Source organism: Pristiophorus japonicus, chromosome 27, assembly GCF_044704955.1.
Source record: "Pristiophorus japonicus isolate sPriJap1 chromosome 27, sPriJap1.hap1, whole genome shotgun sequence".
Taxonomy (NCBI): domain Eukaryota; kingdom Metazoa; phylum Chordata; class Chondrichthyes; family Pristiophoridae; genus Pristiophorus; species Pristiophorus japonicus.
Genome location: NC_092003.1, coordinates 3,709,449 through 3,726,884, shown reverse-complemented (window position 1 = coordinate 3,726,884; position 17,436 = coordinate 3,709,449). Strand labels below are relative to the sequence as shown.

Sequence of the window (17,436 nt, the reverse complement as noted above, 5' to 3'; positions counted from 1 at the left end):
AAGTCGCTGGGTAAAGGAACTGGGGGGCTCTACCCGGCCCTTCCCCGTGACCCAGGGTATGTCAGAGTCGCTGGGTAAAGGAACTGGGGGGCTCTACCCGGCCCTTCCCCGTGACCCAGGGTAGGTCAGAGTCGCTGGGTAAAGGAACTGGGGGGCTCTACCCGGCCCTTCCCCGTGACCCAGGGTATGTCAGAGTCACTGGGTAAAGGAACTGGGGGGCTCTACCCGGCCCTTCCCCGTGACCCAGGGTAGGTCAGAGTCACTGGGTAAAGGAACTGGGGGGCTCTACCCGGCCCTTCCCCGTGACCCAGGGTATGTCAGAGTCACTGGGTAAAGGAACTGGGGGGCTCTACCCGGCCCTTCCCCGTGACCCAGGGTACGGAGGAGTCACTGGGTAAAGGAACTGGGGGGCTTTACCCAGCCCTTCCCCGTGACCCAGGGTATGTCAGAGTCACTGGGTAAAGGCACTGGGGGGCTCTACCCGGCCCTTCCCCGTGACCCAGGGTATGTCAGAATCACTGGGTAAAGGAACTGGGGGGCTCTACCCGGCCCTTCCCCGTGACCCAGGGTAGGTCAAAGTCGCTGGGTAAAGGAACTGGGGGGCTCTACCCGGCCCTTCCCCGTGACCCAGGGTAGGTCAGAATCACTGGGTAAAGGAACTGGGGGGCTCTACCCGGCCCTTCCCCGTGACCCAGGGTATGTCAGAGTCACTGGGTAAAGGAACTGGGGGGCTCTACCCGGCCCTTCCCCGTGACCCAGGGTATGTCAGAGTCACTGGGTAAAGGAACTGGGGGGCTCGCCTGGCCCTTCCCCGTGACCCAGGGTACAGAGGAGTCGCTGGGTAAAGGAACTGGGGGGCTATACCCGGCCCTTTCCCGTGACCCAGGGTATGGAGGAGTCGCTGGGTAAAGGAACTGGGGGGGGGGGCACTGAGCCCTGCGGGGCGGGGGGGGGCACTGAGCCCTGCGGGGCGGGGGGGGGGCACTGAGCCCTGCGGGGCGGGGGGGGGGGGCACTGAGCCCTGCGGGGCGGGGGGGGGGGGGCACTGAGCCCTGCGGGGCGGGGGGGGGGGGGCACTGAGCCCTGCGGGGCGGGGGGGGGGCACTGAGCCCTGCGGGGCGGGGGGGGGGCACTGAGCCCTGCGGGGCGGGGGGGGGGGGCACTGAGCCCTGCGGGGCGGGGGGGGGGGCACTGAGCCCTGCGGGGCGGGGGGGGGGGGCACTGAGCCCTGCGGGGCGGGGCGGGGGGGGGGCACTGAACTCTGCGGGGCGGGGGGGGGGCACTGAGCCCTGCGGGGCGGGGGGGGGGGCACTGAGCCCTGCGGGGCGGGGGGGGGGCACTGAGCTCTGCGGGGCGGGGGGGGGGCACTGAGCTCTGCGGGGCGGGGGGGGGCACTGAGCCCTGCGGGGCGGGGGGGGGGCACTGAGCTCTGCGGGGCGGGGAGGGGGGCACTGAGCTCTGCGGGGCGGGGGGGGGCACTGAGCCCTGCGGGGCGGGGGGGGGGCACTGAGCCCTGCGGGGCGGGGGGGGGGCACTGAGCCCTGCGGGGCGGGGGGGGGGCACTGAGCCCTGCGGGGCGGGGGGGGGGCACTGAGCCCTGCGGGGCGGGGGGGCACTGAGCCCTGCGGGGTGGGGGGGGGGGGCACTGAGCCCTGCGGGGCGGGGGGGGGCACTGAGCCCTGCGGGGCGGGGGGGCACTGAGCCCTGCGGGGCGGGGGGGCACTGAGCCCTGCGGGGCGGGGGGGGGGGGCACTGAGCCCTGCGGGGCGGGGGGGGGCACTGAGCCCTGCGGGGCGAGGGGGCACTGAGCTCTGCGGGGCGGGGGGGGGGGGCACTGAGCCCTGCGGGGCGGGGGGGGCACTGAGCCCTGCGGGGCGAGGGGGCACTGAGCCCTGCGGGGCGGGGGGGGGGGGCACTGAGCCCTGCGGGGCGGGGGGGGGGGGGGCACTGAGCCCTGCGGGGCGGGGGGGTGGGGGGGTGTCCCTGGTGGGCCCGTGCTGACCTCGGCCTGGGGGGTGGTGGCCGGGACTTAGTGTTCCTGGGGGAGGGAGGAGAGAGGGAGGGAGGGAGAAGAGAAGGAGGGAGGGGTGGGGAGGAGGGTAGGAAGAGGAAGGGAGAGGAGTAGAAGGAGATGGAGGGGAGGGGGAGAGAGCGGAGGGGGAGGAGATGGAGGGGAAGGGAGAGGGATGAGTCGCAGGATGGGGAGAAGGAGGGAGAGGAAAGGGAGGGAGACAGAGGGAAAGGAGAGGGAGGGAAGAGAGGCATGTGGAGGGGACGGGAGAAGGAGTGTTGATAGGGGACGGGTGAGAAGGGCAGTGGGCAGTGACCAATCACAGCGATCAATCTCTATCGATGCTCTACAACAGAGCCAGAGATGAGGTGAGGGGACCCCTGGGTGGGGGGTTCAAGGAGGCAGAGGTCCCAAGGCACCAGTGCCTCTCGAGCACACACCACTGCCCACACCGAGTCCCCCATTGCCCCGAGGGTGGATCCCCCGAAGGGATTGTCTCAGAAATCCAGCTTGCGTCTGAACGGATCGATACGAACCACTGCCGCCGTGTCCCGGGGAGCAAAGGAGCAGGTCTTACCTCCAGTATGGACCTGGGATGAGGCAGGTCGTCTCCTTGGAAAATCTTAATGTAAGCCTGAAGAGACAAAGCACAGCGAGAGAGCAGGGTGAGGCGGTTGTGGGGAGATGCACAGAGTACCACCCGCCATGGGCGAGGCCCAACCATACTGTCTGCAACCTCAACATGCTGTCTGATCCCGCGCTGTGCTCCCGACCCCCTCCCTATCTCTGTAACCTCCTCCAGCCCCTACACCCCTCCCTATCTCTGTAACCCCCTCCAGTCTCTACACCCCTCCCTAACTCTGTAACCTCCTCCAGTTCCGACCCCCTCCCTATCTCTGTAACCCCCTCCAGTCTCTACACCCCTCCCTATCTCTGTAACCTCTTCCAGCCCCTACACCCCTCCCTATCTCTGTAACCTCCTCCAGCCCCTACACCCCTCCCTATCTCTGTAACCTCCTCCAGCCCCTACACACCTCCCGATCTCTGTAACCTCCTCCAGTCCCTACACCCCTCCCTATCTCTGTAACCTCCTCCAGCCCCTACACCCCTCCCTATCTCTGTAACCCCCTCCAGCCCCTACACCCCTCCCTATCTCTGTAACCTCCTCCAGCCCCTACACCCCTCCCTATCTCTGTAACCTCCTCCAGCCCCTACACCCCTCCCTATCTCAGTAACCTCCTCTAGCCCTACACCCCTCCCTATCTCTGTAACCCCCTCCAGCCCCTACACCCCTCCCTATCTCTGTAACCTCCTCCAGCCCCTACACCCCTCCCTATCTCTGTAACCTCCTCCAGCCCCTACACCCCTCCCTATCTCTGTAACCTCCTCCAGTCTCTACACCCCTCCCTAACTCTGTAACCCCCTCCAGCCCCTACACCCCTCCCTATCTCTGTAACCTCCTCCAGTCTCTACACCCCTCCCTAACTCTGTAACCCCCTCCAGCCCCTACACCCCTCCCTATCTCTGTAACCTCCTCTAGCCCTACACCCCTCCCTATCTCTGTATCCTCCTCCAGCCCCTACACCCCTCCCTATCTCTGTATCCTCCTCCAGCCCCTACACCCCTCCCTATCTCTGTAACCCCCTCCAGTCTCTACACCCCTCCCTATCTCTGTAACCCCCTCCAGCCCTACTCACCTCCCTATTTTTGTAACCTCCTACACCCCCCCGAAATATCCGCGCTCCTCCAATTCTGCCCTCTTGCCCATCCCCCGATTTCCATCGCTCCACCATCGGTGGCCGTGCCTTCAGCTGCCTGGGCCCCCAAGCTCTGGAACTCCCTCCCTAAACCTCTCCGCCTCTCTCTCCTCCTTTAAGACGCTCCTTAAAACCGACCTCTGACCCAGCTTTTGGTCGCCTGTCCCAATATCTCCTTATGTGGCTCGGGGTCAGAGTGTGTCTGATTTACGCCCCTGTGAAGCATCTTGGGACATTTTAATATGTTAAAGGGGCCTCAACTATTTACAATCTATATTAACGACTTGAATGAAGGGACCGAGTGTAATGTAGCCAAGTTTGCTGACGATACAAAGATGGGTGGGAAAGCAAGTTGTTAGGAGGACACAAAAAATCTGCAAAGGGATATGGACAGACTAAGTGAGTGGGCAAACATTTGGCAGATGGAGTATAATGTGGGAAAGTGTGAGGTTATCCACTTTGGCAGGAAAAATTACAAAACAAGTTATTATTTAAATGGAGAAAGATTGCAAAGTGGCGCAGTACAGCGGGACCTGGGGGTTACTTGTGCATGAAACACAAAAGGATAGTATGCAGGTACAGCAAGTGATCAGGAAGGCCAATGGTGTCTTGGCCTTTATTGCAAAGGGGATGGAGTATAAAAGCAGGGAAGTCTTGCTCCAGTTATACAGGGTATTGGTGAGGCCACACCTGGAATACTGCGTGCAGTTTTGGTTTCCATATTTCAGGAGGGATATACTTTGCATTGGAGGCAGTTCAGAGAAGGTTCACTCGGTTGATTCCTGAGATGAGGGGGCTGTCTTATGAGGAAAGGTTGAGTAGGTTGGGCTTCTACTCATTGGAGTTTAGAAGAATGAGAGGTGATCTTATCGAAACGTATCAGATTATGAGGGGGCTTGACAAGGTGGATGCAGAGAGGATGTTTCCACTGATGGGGGAGACTAGAACTAGGGGGCATGGTCTTAGAATAAGGGGCCGCCCATTTAAAACTGAGATGAGGAGGAATTTCTACTCTCAGAGGGTTGTAAATCTGTGGAATTCTCTGCCCCAGAGAGCTGTGGAGGCTGGGACATTGAATATATTTAAGGTGGAGATAGACAGAGTTTTGAGCGATAAGGGAGTGAAGGGTTATGGGGAGCGGGCGGGGAAGTGGAGCTGAGTCCATGATCGGATCAGCCGCGATCGTATTAAATGGCGGAGCAGGCTCGAGGGGCCGAATGGCCGACTCCTGCTCCCGTTTCTTATGTAAACGCCTGAATCTTGACTCGCCGTGACCGAGCAGCCTCGCTCGAAGCCGTTTAAAACCCCCGGTGAATGCGGCTGAACCGAGCCGGTGCGGGCATCATTCCGCCGAGCAGTTCCCCGCGGGGCGCGCGCCTCCGGCCACACGGCAAAGCGCAGTGGGAACGCAGGGTGGCCCCTCTCGCACCGCCAACCCATCACGCTCGCAATGGTGGGTGAGCGCCCATTGGGGTGAGACCCAAGTGGTCGGTTTATCGCTCCGTGGTTGATCCTCCCACTCCCCCTGTGAGGGGCAACAGGGGCCGGACGCACGCGGGCCTGGACACCGGCCCCGGGGGAAATCCTGCCTTCTGTCGTCACGGCACGTATGCCACAGATATTTCCGTTGCCGCACCTGTGAGGAATAGTTAAATCTAAAAGCAATGGGTTTAAATCCAAAGGGATTGCAAATGGCAAAAACTTAAAGAACAAGATTTTGGTCAAGGGCCCCTGACCGCCCAAAGGACCCCCGGTGACCGCTGAGGTGCCCGATGGTTCTTTGGGCGGGGTTTTTACCGTGAAGGTCCCTCGAGGGTCAGCGGGCGGCAAATGAGGGACGTACGCCGCCAATCTGGGCGGCAGGCAGTGGGCGGGTGGTCTCGTTCTCCCAAGTCAGGCCCACAGAGGGTCGAAGAGATGCAAAGAAGCAGCATCATAAAAAAATCCATCGGATGACCTTCAGGGGCACCAGTGAGGTCAGTCGCTGTGAAAAAAAAACATTTTTTTAAAAAGTGACCTCACCCAGTTTTCCAGCTCCTCAGACCTGCCGTCGGGAGACAGGCCGGCCTGCAGCCCGCCCACCGCTCTCCCGCTGACTCCCGCCCGCCCGCAACAATCTGGCAGCTCGGTTACACCACTCGGCCCTCTGCTGACGTCGGCAGGCGCTACCCTCCCGCCCGCTCCAGCCCGCCCCGAGGGTGGCAACTGGGCGCAACCCAAGCAGGAATGTGGGGGGCAGTGGGGGGGGGGGGAGTGGGGGGGCAGTGGTGGGGGGGCAGTGGTGGGGGGGGAGTGGGGGGCAGTGGGCGGGCAGTGGGGGGGGAGTGGGGCGGGGCAGTGGGGGGGGAGTGGGGGGGCAGTGGGGGGGGGAGTGGGGGGCAGTGGGCGGGCAGTGGGGGGGGAGTGGGGCGGGGCAGTGGGGGGGGGGAAGTGGGGGGGCAGTGGTGGGGGGGGAGTGGGGGGGGCAGTGAGGGGCAGTGGGAGGGCAGTGGGGGGGGAGTGGGGGGGCAGTGGGGGGGGGGAGTGGGGGGCAGTGGGCGGGCAGTGGGGGGGGAGTGGGGCGGGGCAGTGGGGGGGGGGAAGTGGGGGGGCAGTGGTGGGGGGGGAGTGGGGGGGGCAGTGAGGGGCAGTGGGAGGGCAGTGGGGGGGGAGTGGGGGGGCAGTGGGGGGGGGGAGTGGGGCGGGGCAGTGGGGGGGGGGAGTGGGGGGCAGTGAGGGGGGAGTGGGGGGCAGTGGGAGGGCAGTGGGAGGGGGAGTGGGGCGGGGAGTGGGGGGGCAGTGGGGTGGGGAGTGGGGGGGCAGTGGGGGGGGAGTGGGGGGGGCAGTGGGGGGGGGAGTGGGGGGGCAGTGGGGCGGGGCAGTGGGGGGGAGTGGGGAGGGGGGGCAGTGGGGCGGGAGTGGGGGGCGCAGTGGGGGGCAGTGGGGGGGGAGTGGGGGGGCAGTGGGGCGGGGGGCAGTGGGGGGGGAGTGGGGGGGCAGTTGGCGGGGCAGTGGGCGGGCAGTAGGGGGGGAGTGGGGCGGGGCAGTGGGCGGGCATTGGGGGGGAGTGGGGCGGGGCAGTGGGGGGGGAGTGGGGAGGGGGGGCAGTGGGGGGGGGCAGTGGGGGGGAGTGGGGCGGGGCAGTGGAGGGGGAGTGGGGAGGGGGGGCAGTGGGGCGGGAGTGGGGGGGCAGTGGGGGGGGGGAGTGGGGGGGCAGTGGGGCGGGGGGCAGTGGGGGGGGAGTGGGGGGGCAGTTGGCGGGGCAGTGGGCGGGCAGTAGGGGGGGAGTGGGGCGGGGCAGTGGGCGGGCATTGGGGGGGAGTGGGGCGGGGCAGTGGGCGGGGAGTGGGGCGGGGCAGTGGGGGGGGAGTGGGGAGGGGGGGCAGTGGGGGGGGAGTGGGGGGGCAGTGGGCGGGGAGTGGGGCGGGGCAGTGGGCGGGCATTGGGGGGGAGTGGGGCGGGGCAGTGGGCATTGAGCAGGCAGTGGGTGGGCAGTGGGCATTGAGCGGGCAGTGGGTGGGCAGTGAGCGGGCAGTGGGCGTTGAGCGGGCAGTGGGCGTTGAGCGGGCAGTGAGCGGGCAGTGAGCGGGCAGTGGGTGGGCAGTGGGCGTTGAGCGGGTGACTGCGGGCAGTGAGTCCATCAATTCCGAGCCCGTTGATTTTATACCCCAGCAGCGGGGAGATGGCGATAGCAATGCAGCGACATTAGATACGGGCACAGAGAGCAAACGGCCAACACAAGGGGCCAACCTCCCCAGAAGCTGATAAGGAGAGCTGGCCCGGAACGGTAGAGTATACCAAGAGCTCCCAGGGAGAGCTAAAGTCAGACAGCGTGGAGCCAGTGAATAAAGTGTCCTTAACAAATATAACGAGACACTCGGCACCGAGTTAAGACTTACAGTGTGACAATGACTTGCGGCCACTCACAATGTGGCTGCCCAGACCTGCAGGGAGACACCAGCGGCAGGAGCGGCGCTGTATGGTTACAGCGTGAGCTGGTTCAGGAGGGCGACGGCTTGGTGGAGGGCGATGGGGTTGGACGTCACCAAGGTCCAGGTCGGTGATTGGAGCGTGGGCAGGTACAGCAGGAGCGACGAGGTCGGGGCGAAGGAGCGGCGAGAGATTGGAGAGGGACGTGATCGGGGCCCAGGAGAGCCGAGGGCCTAGGGGCAGCACGGGCCCAGCCCACACTGTGCGATGTGTGTGCGCACTGGGTCCGTGCAGCAGAGCTGGTCTCCAGTCGCCCTGGTTAACCCTTGCCCCTGGACCAAGACCTCGCTCTGTCAAGCCCCGTGTGGTGGCTGGTGTGCAATTGGCCACCACACGTTAAAAAAATCCACCCACAGGCATCTTCCACCCTTCAGGATGTAGTTCGGGATCCGGAATATTAGGTCCTTCATTGAAACACCTGGGAACTCATCCCTTTTTGGCGTGGAAGCAAGTCATCCTCGATCCGAGGGGCCACCCGAGAGGAAGAGATGAAGAAGAGGAGAAAGCAGGTAGTCAGGGATGGAGGCTGTCTCGGGCTGGATCAATACCGGCTGCCTAGCCCGCTGAGGTGGACCAATTGCTGGCCAAGGGCCAAACACCGCCTGCAGCTCGAGGGATAGCCCGACAGGAGTGAGCGATGATACAGGCCGAAGAGACCCACCAATCCGAGACCCCCCCACCCCCCCGCTCTGATTCTGCGCGCGTCCGTCCGCTCGATTGGCTCCGCGTAGACCGCTCTCCTCTGTCACGGGTCGAAATTCACCGCTCGACGGTTTTGAGGCGTTATCTCTTGACGCTTCGAGCAAAGACCCAACTGAATTTCTCCGGAGGTGTGCATGCCGCTTATCACCATCATCATAGGCCGTCCCTCGGAATCGAGGAAGACTTGCTTCCACTCTCAACACGAGTCCTTAGGTGGCTGAACAGTCCAATACGGGAACCACAGTCCCTGTCACAGGTGGGACAGACAGTGGTTGAGGGAAGGGGAGGGTGGGACTGGTTTGCCGCACGCTCCTTCCGCTGCCTGCGCTTGGTTTCTGCACGCTCTCGGCGACGAGACTCGAGGTGCTCAGCGCCCTCCCGGATGCACTCCCTCCACTTAGGGCGGACTGGTCTTTGGGCCCAGGGACTCCCAGGTGTCGGTGGGGATGTTGCACTTTATCAGGGAGGCTTTGAGGGTGGTCGCTTGTAACGTTTCCTCTGCCCACCTTTGGCCCGTTTGCCGTGAAGGAGTTCTGAGTAGAGCGCTTGCTCTGGGAGTCTCGTGTCGGGGGGACATGTGGACAATGTGGCCCTGCCCAGCGGAGCTGGTCGAGTGTGGTCAGTGCTTCGATGCTGGGGATGTTGGCTTGGTCGAGGACGCTAACGTTGGTGCGTCTGTCCTCCCGGGGGATTTGCAGGATCTTGCGGAGACAGCGTTGGTGGTATTTCTCCAGCGACTTGAGGTGTCTACTGTACGTGGTCCATGTCTCTGAGCCATACAGGAGGGCGGGTATCACTACAGCCCTGTAGACCACGAGCTTGGTGGCGGATTTGAGGGCCTGGTCTTCAAACACTCTCTTCCTCAGGCGGTCGAAAGCTGCACTGGCGCACTGGAGGCGGTGTTGGATCTCGTCGCCAATGTCTGCTCTTGTTGATAAGAGGCTGCCGAGATATGGGAAATGGTCCACGTTGTCCAGGGCCCGGCCGTGGATCTTGATGAATTAACGACGCTTAACGGCGATGGTAACAGGTGGCGTTAGAAATGGAATTTCGACACTTGCTACACCGAGCTTAACGGTATGTAGTATCTGATTGTGCTTTACAACTGCAGAGCTCGGTAATCAAATGCCGTACAAATCCTCAAACTTTTGGGCATGTGTGTGTGACCTGTGATCCGAACCTTACCCACGTTTAGTGACAGAGGGAGGGAGGCTTCTGAAATGGCTCAAGTAGGGGGCGGGGGCACCTACCTTGAAATATTCCAGCAGGTTTCGGCAGCTGAGCTTGGACCCTCCGACCTCCTTCTCCACCATATTCTGGGGGCTGAGCAGCAACTCGACCAGGTTTTTCAGGTGCACCTTGAACTCGCCTTCGATGTCTGAGAGGAGGTCAGAGTTCAGAGGTCAACGCCACAGGCAGGGAGAGGCAGACGGGTTCGAGCGGTGGCATTCGGTGCGCGCGGAAAGGGGCACGGGGGGGAGAGGGAGCAGTGGGTGGGGAGAGTCACAGAACAGGAGGAGGCCATTCAGCCCCTCGAGCCTGTTACATTAGGAACAGGAGGAGGCCATTCAGCCCCTCGAGCCTGTTACATTAGGAACAGGAGGAGGCCATTCAGCCCCTCGAGCCTGTTACACAGGAACAGGAGGAGGCCATTCAGCCCCTCGAGCCTGTTACATTAGGAACAGGAGGAGGCCATTCAGTCCCTCGAGCCTGTTACATTAGGAACAGGAGGAGGCCATTCAGCCCCTCGAGCCTGTTACATTAGGAACAGGAGGAGGCCCATTCAGCCCCTCGAGCCTGTTACATTAGGAACAGGAGGAGGCCCATTCAGCCCCTCGAGCCTGTTACATTAGGGACAGGAGGAGGCCACTCAGCCCCTCAAGCCTGTTACATTAGGAACAGGAGGAGGCCCATTCAGCCCCTCGAGCCTGTTACATTAGGAACAGGAGGAGGCCCATTCAGCCCCTCGAGCCTGTTACATTAGGGACAGGAGGAGGCCACTCAGCCCCTCAAGCCTGTTACATTAGGAACAGGAGGAGGCCATTCAGCCCCTCGAGCCTGTTACACAGGAACAGGAGGAGGCCATTCAGCCCCTCGAGCCTGTTACATTAGGAACAGGAGGAGGCCATTCAGCCCCTCGAGCCTGTTACATTAGGAACAGGAGGAGGCCATTCAGCCCCTCGAGCCTGTTACATTAGGAACAGGAGGAGGCCATTCAGCCCCTCGAGCCTGTTACACAGGAACAGGAGGAGGCCATTCAGCCCCTCGAGCCTGTTACATTAGGAACAGGAGGAGGCCATTCAGCCCCTCGAGCCTGTTACATTAGGGACAGGAGGAGGCCATTCAGCCCCTCGAGCCTGTTACATTAGGAACAGGAGGAGGCCATTCAGCCCCTCGAGCCTGTTACATTAGGGACAGGAGGAGGCCATTCAGCCCCTCGAGCCTGTTACATTAGGGACAGGAGGAGGCCATTCAGCACCTCGAGCCTGTTACATTAGGGACAGGAGGAGGCCAATCAGCCCCTCGAGCCTGTTACATTAGGGACAGGAGGAGGCCATTCAGCCCCTCGAGCCTGTTACATTAGGGACCGGAGGAGGCCATTCAGACCCTCAAGCCTGTTACATTAGGAACAGGAGGAGGCCCATTCAGCCCCTCGAGCCTGTTACATTAGGCACAGGAGGAGGCCATTCAGCCCCTCGAGCTTGTTACATTAGGAACAGGAGGAGGCCCATTCAGCCCCTCGAGCCTGTTACATTAGGAACAGGAGGAGGCCATTCAGCCCCTCGAGCCTGTTACATTAGGAACAGGAGGAGGCCCATTCAGCCCCTCGAGCCTGTTACATTAGGAACAGGAGGAGGCCATTCAGCCCCTCGAGCCTGTTACATTAGGAACAGGAGGAGGCCCATTCAGCCCCTTGAGCTTGTTACATTAGGGACAGGAGGAGGCCATTCAGCCCCTCGAGCCTGTTACATTAGGAACAGGAGGAGGCCCATTCAGCCCCTCGAGCCTGTTACATTAGGAACAGGAGGCCATTCAGCCCCTTGAGCCTGTTACATTAGGGACAGGAGGAGGCCATTCAGCCCCTCGAGCCTGTTACATTAGGAACAGGAGGAGGCCCATTCAGCTCCTCGAGCCTGTTACATTAGGAACAGGAGGAGGCCATTCAGCCCCTCGAGCCTGTTACATTAGGAACAGGAGGAGGCCATTCAGCCCCTCGAGCCTGTTACATTAGGAACAGGAGGAGGCCTTTCAGCCCCTCGAGCCTGTTACATTAGGAACCGGAGGAGGCCAGTCAGCCCCTCGAGCCTGTTACATTAGGAACAGGAGGAGGCCTTCAGCCCCTCGAGCCTATTACATTAGGAACAGGAGGAGGCCATTCAGCCCCTCGAGCCTGTTGCATTAGGAACAGAAGGAGGCCATTCAGCCCCTCGAGCCTGTTACATTAGGAACAGGAGGAGGCCATTCAGCCCCTCGAGCCTGTTACATTAGGAACAGGTGGAGGCCATTCAGTCCCTCGAGCCTGTTACATTAGGAACAGGAAGAGGCCATTCAGGCCCTCGAGCCTGTTACATTAGAAACAGGAGGAGGCCATTCAGCCCCTCGAGCCTGTTACATTAGGAACAGGAGGAGGCTATTCAGCCCCTCGAGCCTGTTACATTAGGAACAGGAGGAGGCCTTTCAGCCCCTCGAGCCTGTTACATTAGGAACCGGAGGAGGCCAGTCAGCCCCTCGAGCCTGTTACATTAGGAACAGGAGGAGGCCTTCAGCCCCTCGAGCCTATTACATTAGGAACAGGAGGAGGCCATTCAGCCCCTCGAGCCTGTTGCATTAGGAACAGAAGGAGGCCATTCAGCCCCTTGAGCCTGTTACATTAGGAACAGGAGGAGGCCATTCAGCCCCTCGAGCCTGTTACATTAGGAACAGGTGGAGGCCATTCAGTCCCTCGAGCCTGTTACATTAGGAACAGGAAGAGGCCATTCAGGCCCTCGAGCCTGTTACATTAGGAACAGGAGGAGGCCATTCAGCCCCTCGAGTCTGTTACATTAGGAACAGGAGGAAGCCTTTCAGCCCCTCGAACCTGTTACATTAGGAACAGGAGGAAGCCTTTCAACCCCTCGAGATTGTTACACAGGAACAGGAGGAGGCCATTCAGCCCCTCGAGCTTGTTACATTAGGAACAGGAGGAGGCCATTCAGCCCCTCGAGCCTGTTACACAGGAACAGGAGGAGGCCATTCAGCTCCTCGAGCCTGTTACATTAGGAACAGGAGGAGGCCATTCAGCCCCTCGAGCCTGTTACATTAGGCACAGGAGGAGGCCATTCAGCCCCTCGGCCATTCAGCCCCTCGAGCCTATTACAGAAATCAATTAGATCGTGGTTCATCTGCGTCTTAATTCCATTTACAAGCCCTGTATCCACAGGAGTGGGAGTGTTTGATGGGACGGTGTAGAGGCGCACTGTCGGAGGGGCAGTACCGAGGGAGCGCCGCACTGTCGGAGGAGCAGTACTGAGGGAGCGCCGCACTGTCGGAGGGGCGGTACTGAGGGAGCGCCGCACTGTCGGAGGGGCAGTACTGAGGGAGTGCCGCACTGTCGGAGGGGCAGTACTGAGGGAGTGCCGCACTGTCGGAGGGGCGGTACTGAGGGAACGCCGCACTGTCGGAGGGGCGGTACTGAGGGAACGTCGCACTGTCGGAGGGGCGGTACTGAGGGAACGCCGCACTGTCGGAGGGGCGGGACTGTTGAAAGCCAGCACCTACCTTTCAGCTTGCCATCGAAGGTGGGGTTGGTGGCCACCTTGAGTCCCGGGTGGGGCAAGACAAAGCAGTGGATCTTGTTGAAGCAGGCGCGGATGTGTTTCCGCACCAGTTGCAGCTCCTCGTGCTGGTGGGCCTTGACCTGCGGGAGATCAAGGGGCAGAGCTGGAAATCCAGGATTCTGCAAACACCCGCACCCCCCCCAGACAAACGTCCCCTTCTGCCTGACCTCCCCCATCAGCCTTCTCTGCAACAGAGGAGCTGAGGGGAGACCTGACTGAGGTGTATGAAATCATAATGACAGACCAGGCTGATTCCTGGGAGGGCAGGACTGTCGTATGAGGAGAGATTGGTTCGACTGGGCCTGTATTCACTGGAGTTTAGAAGAATGAGAGGGGATCTCATTGAAACATATAAAATTCTGACGGGGTTGGACAGACTGGATGCGGGGAGGATGTTTCCCCTGGGCTGGGAAGTCTAGAACAAGGGGGTCACAGTCTCAGGATACGGGGTAGGAAATTTAGGAGCGAGATGAGGAGAAATGTTTTGACTCGGAGGGTGGTGAACCTGTGGAATTCTCTCCCACAGAAGGCTGTGGAGGCCAAGTCACTGAATATATTTAAGAGGGAGACAGATAGATTTCTAGACACAAAAGGCATCAAGGGGTATGGGGGAGAAAGCGGGAACATGGTGAGATAGAGGATCAGCCATGATCATATTGAATGGCGGTGCAGATTCGAGGGGCCGAATGGCCTATTCCTGCTCCTATTTTCTATGTTTCTATGAGGAGCCTGGATAGAGTGGATAGGACGAACATATTTCCCTTGGCAGAGGGGTCAACAACCGGGGGGAGGAGGAATCTGTTATAAATGCAGACTATAGATATACTCTCTGTGTAGTCACTGTATAGTTGCATAAGATGGAGACTTGTTACCTGATGCACTATCAATAAGGCTCACACTGTGTCTATACTATGCTGGCACCACTAGAGGGCGCAACTGGTGGAGACCGGGGTTTCCTGCCCCTGTGGCAGCGGCTGTCCACCAGAGGGCACTGCGGTGGGAGACCAGGGGGTCACCTGCATAGGTGTGCAGGGCCCAGTATAAAAGGCTGCCCACCATCCTTGTGACTGGCTCTGGAATTACGAATAAAGGACCAAGGTCAACACGTTGCCTCGTGGAGTCATTCATCAGTGCATTGCAGACATAATAGCATTGATTTAAAGTAATTGGGGGGAGGTTTAGAGGGGATTTGAGGGGAAATGTCTTCACCCAGAGGATGGTGGGGGTCTGGGGCGGAACTCACGGCCTGAAAGGGTGGTAGAGGCAGAAACCCTCACCACATTTAAACAGAATTTGGATGTGCACCTGAAGTGCCGTAACCTACAGGGCTACGGACCCAGAGCGGGAAAGTGGGATTATAAGAAATTGGAGCAGGAGTCGGCCATACAGCCCCTTGAGCCTGCTCCGCCATTCAATACGATCATGGCTGATCTGATCATGGACTCAGCTCCACTTCCCCGCCCGCTCCCCATAACCCTCGACTCCAAAAACCTGTCTATCACCGCCTTAAATATTAGGCTGGGTAGCTCCTTGTGGCCGGCACAGACACGATGGGCCAAATGGCCTCCTTCTGCGCTGTAAATGTCTATCGCAGGTGGGCTCTCCCACCACATTCTCCCCTCCCCCTTACACACACACCCTCCCCTCCCCCGACACACACACCCTCCCCTCCCTCTACACACACACCCTCCCCTCCCCCTTACACACACACCCTCCCCTCCCCCGACACACACACCCTCCCCTCCCTCTACACACACACCCTCCCCTCCCCCTTACACACACACCCTCCCCTCCCTCTACACACACACCTTACCCTCCCCCTTACACACACACCCTCCCCTCCCTCTACACACACACCCTCCCCTCCCCCTTACACACACACCCTCCACTCCCTCTACACACACACCCTCCCCTCCCCCTTACACACACACCCTCCCCTCCCTCTACACACACACCCTCCCCTCCCCCACCACACACACCCCCTCCCCTCCCCTACACACACACCCTCCCCTCCCCCGACACACACCCCCTCCCCTCCCACTACACACACACACCCTCCCCTCCCTCTACACACACCCTCCCCTCTCCCCCTTACACACACACCCCTCCCCTCCCCCTTACACACACACCCTCCCCTCCCCCCTACACACCCCCTCCCCTCCCCCCCATACACACACACCCTCCCCTCCCCCTACACACACACCCTCCCCTCCCTCAACACACACACCCTCCCCTCCCCCTTACACACACACACCCTCCCCTCCCCCTTACACACACACCCTCCCCTCCCCCTACACACCCCCTCCCCTCCCCCCCATACACACACACCCTCCCCTCCCCCTACACACACACCCTCCCCTCCCCCTACACACACCCCCTCCCCCTCCCCCCCCTCCCCCCCCCCCCCCCCCCGACACACACACACCCTCCCCTCCCCCTACAGACACCCCCTCCCCTCCCCCTACACACACCCCCTCCCCCTGCCCCCCCCCGACAAACACCCCTCCCCCTCCCCCCCTACACACACACACCCTCCCCTCCCCCTACACAAACACCCTCCCCTCCCCCTACACACACCCCCTCCCCTCCCCTCCCCCCCGACACACACCCCTCCCCCTCCCCCTCCCATCCTACACACACCCCCCTCCCCCTCCCCCGTCCACCGCGTTTGGGGGAGAGAGTTCCCGATTCCCACGGCCCTTTGTGTGAAGAAGTGCTCCTGACATCACCCTGAACGGCCGGGCTCTAATGGTAAGGTGACTGTTATGTATGCGTCTTTGTATTGTTATGATGTGCTGGAACACTGAATGGACCTCCACCCTGTACATGCCTTACCTGTACACCAGAGGGCGGTGCTGCTGGAGACCGAAGGGTCACCTGCACACTGCAGGTAACCCAGTATTAAAGGGGAGCTCACAGCTTGGTGTCCTTACTCCAGGAGCTGCAATAAAGGATTACAGTCCGTACAGTTTGAGTACCATACCCCTGCCTCGTGGAGCCATTAACAAGGTGCCTACATACACAATAGTGGACTCCCCATCAGAGGAAACACTCTCTCTCTCTCGATCCACCCTCCTTTACACGTTTGAACCGGGCATGAGGCGCTGGTAGCAGCCCGAAGCGGTCAAGCAGGCAGCAATGACTGTAATCTGACCCTTACCTGCAGCCGCTTCTCCAGGAAATGATTCCCTCCTTCCAATCCGTAGGGAAACTCGTAGGGGAAGCTCCAATCCCGCACCAGGAACAACAGCGTCTGCAGGACAGAGTGAGCGCACGTGTTAACATGGCTTTCCGTGTCAGCCGCGGTTCAGTGCGTAACACACTCGCTCTCTCTCTCCTCCGACACAGAAGGTTGTGCGTCAATCCCCTTGAACACTCCCGGTGCCACTAGTGAGGGAGCGCCGCACTGTCGGAGGGGCAGTACTGAGGGAGCGCCGCACTGTCGGAGGGGCAATACTGAGGGAGCGCCGCACTGTCAGAGGGGCAGTACTGAGGGAGTGCCGCACTGCCGGAGGGGCAGTACTGAGGGAGCGCCGCACTGTTGGACGGGCAGTACTGAGGGAGCGCCGCACTGAGGGAGGGGCAGTACTGAGGGAGCGCCGCACTGTCGGAGGGGCAGTACTGAGGGAGCGCCGCACTGCCGGAGGGGCAGTACTGAGGGAGCGCCGCACTGTGGGAGGGGCAGTACTGAGGGAGCGCCGCACTATCGGAGGGGCAGTACTGAGGGAGCGCCGCACTGTCGGAGGGGCAGTACTAAGGGAACGCCGTACTGTCGGAGGGGCAGTACTGAGGGAGCGCCGCACTGTCGGAGGGGCAGTGCTGAGGGAGTGCCGCACTGTCGGAGGGGCAGTACTGAGGGAGCGCCGCACTGTCGGAGGGGCAGTGCTGAGGGAGTGCCGCACTGTCGGAGGGGCAGAACTGAGGGAGCGCCGTACTACGCTGTCGGAGGGGCAGTGCTGAGGGAGCGCCGCACTGTCGGAGGGGCAGTACTGAGGGAGCGCCGCACTGTCGGAGGGGCAGTGCTGAGGGAGTGCCGCACTGTCGGAGGGGCAGTACTGAGGGAGCGCCGCACTGGCGGAGGGGCAGTACTGAGGGAGCGCCGCACTGTCGGAGGGGCAGTGCTGAGGGAGTGCCGCACTGTCGGAGGGGCAGAACTGAGGGAGCGCCGTACTACGCTGTC

General features: G+C 61.4%; 1 protein-coding gene across 9 annotated transcripts in view; it reads right to left on the bottom strand.

The window, feature by feature from the left end:
* The window catches only part of LOC139239418 (atlastin-2-like), a 50,248-nt gene that overhangs the window by 12,139 nt on the left and 20,673 nt on the right, over positions 1 to 17,436 (bottom strand). For all 9 annotated transcript variants that reach the window (XM_070868132.1, XM_070868129.1, XM_070868136.1 and 6 more), the window contains 4 exons: positions 16,417 to 16,509; positions 13,198 to 13,336; positions 9,690 to 9,817; positions 2,589 to 2,645 (listed from right to left, as the gene is read on the bottom strand). In XM_070868132.1, the coding sequence (XP_070724233.1) occupies positions 2,589 to 2,645; positions 9,690 to 9,817; positions 13,198 to 13,336; positions 16,417 to 16,509 (417 nt within the window). The remainder of the gene's footprint in view (positions 1 to 2,588; positions 2,646 to 9,689; positions 9,818 to 13,197; positions 13,337 to 16,416; positions 16,510 to 17,436) is intronic.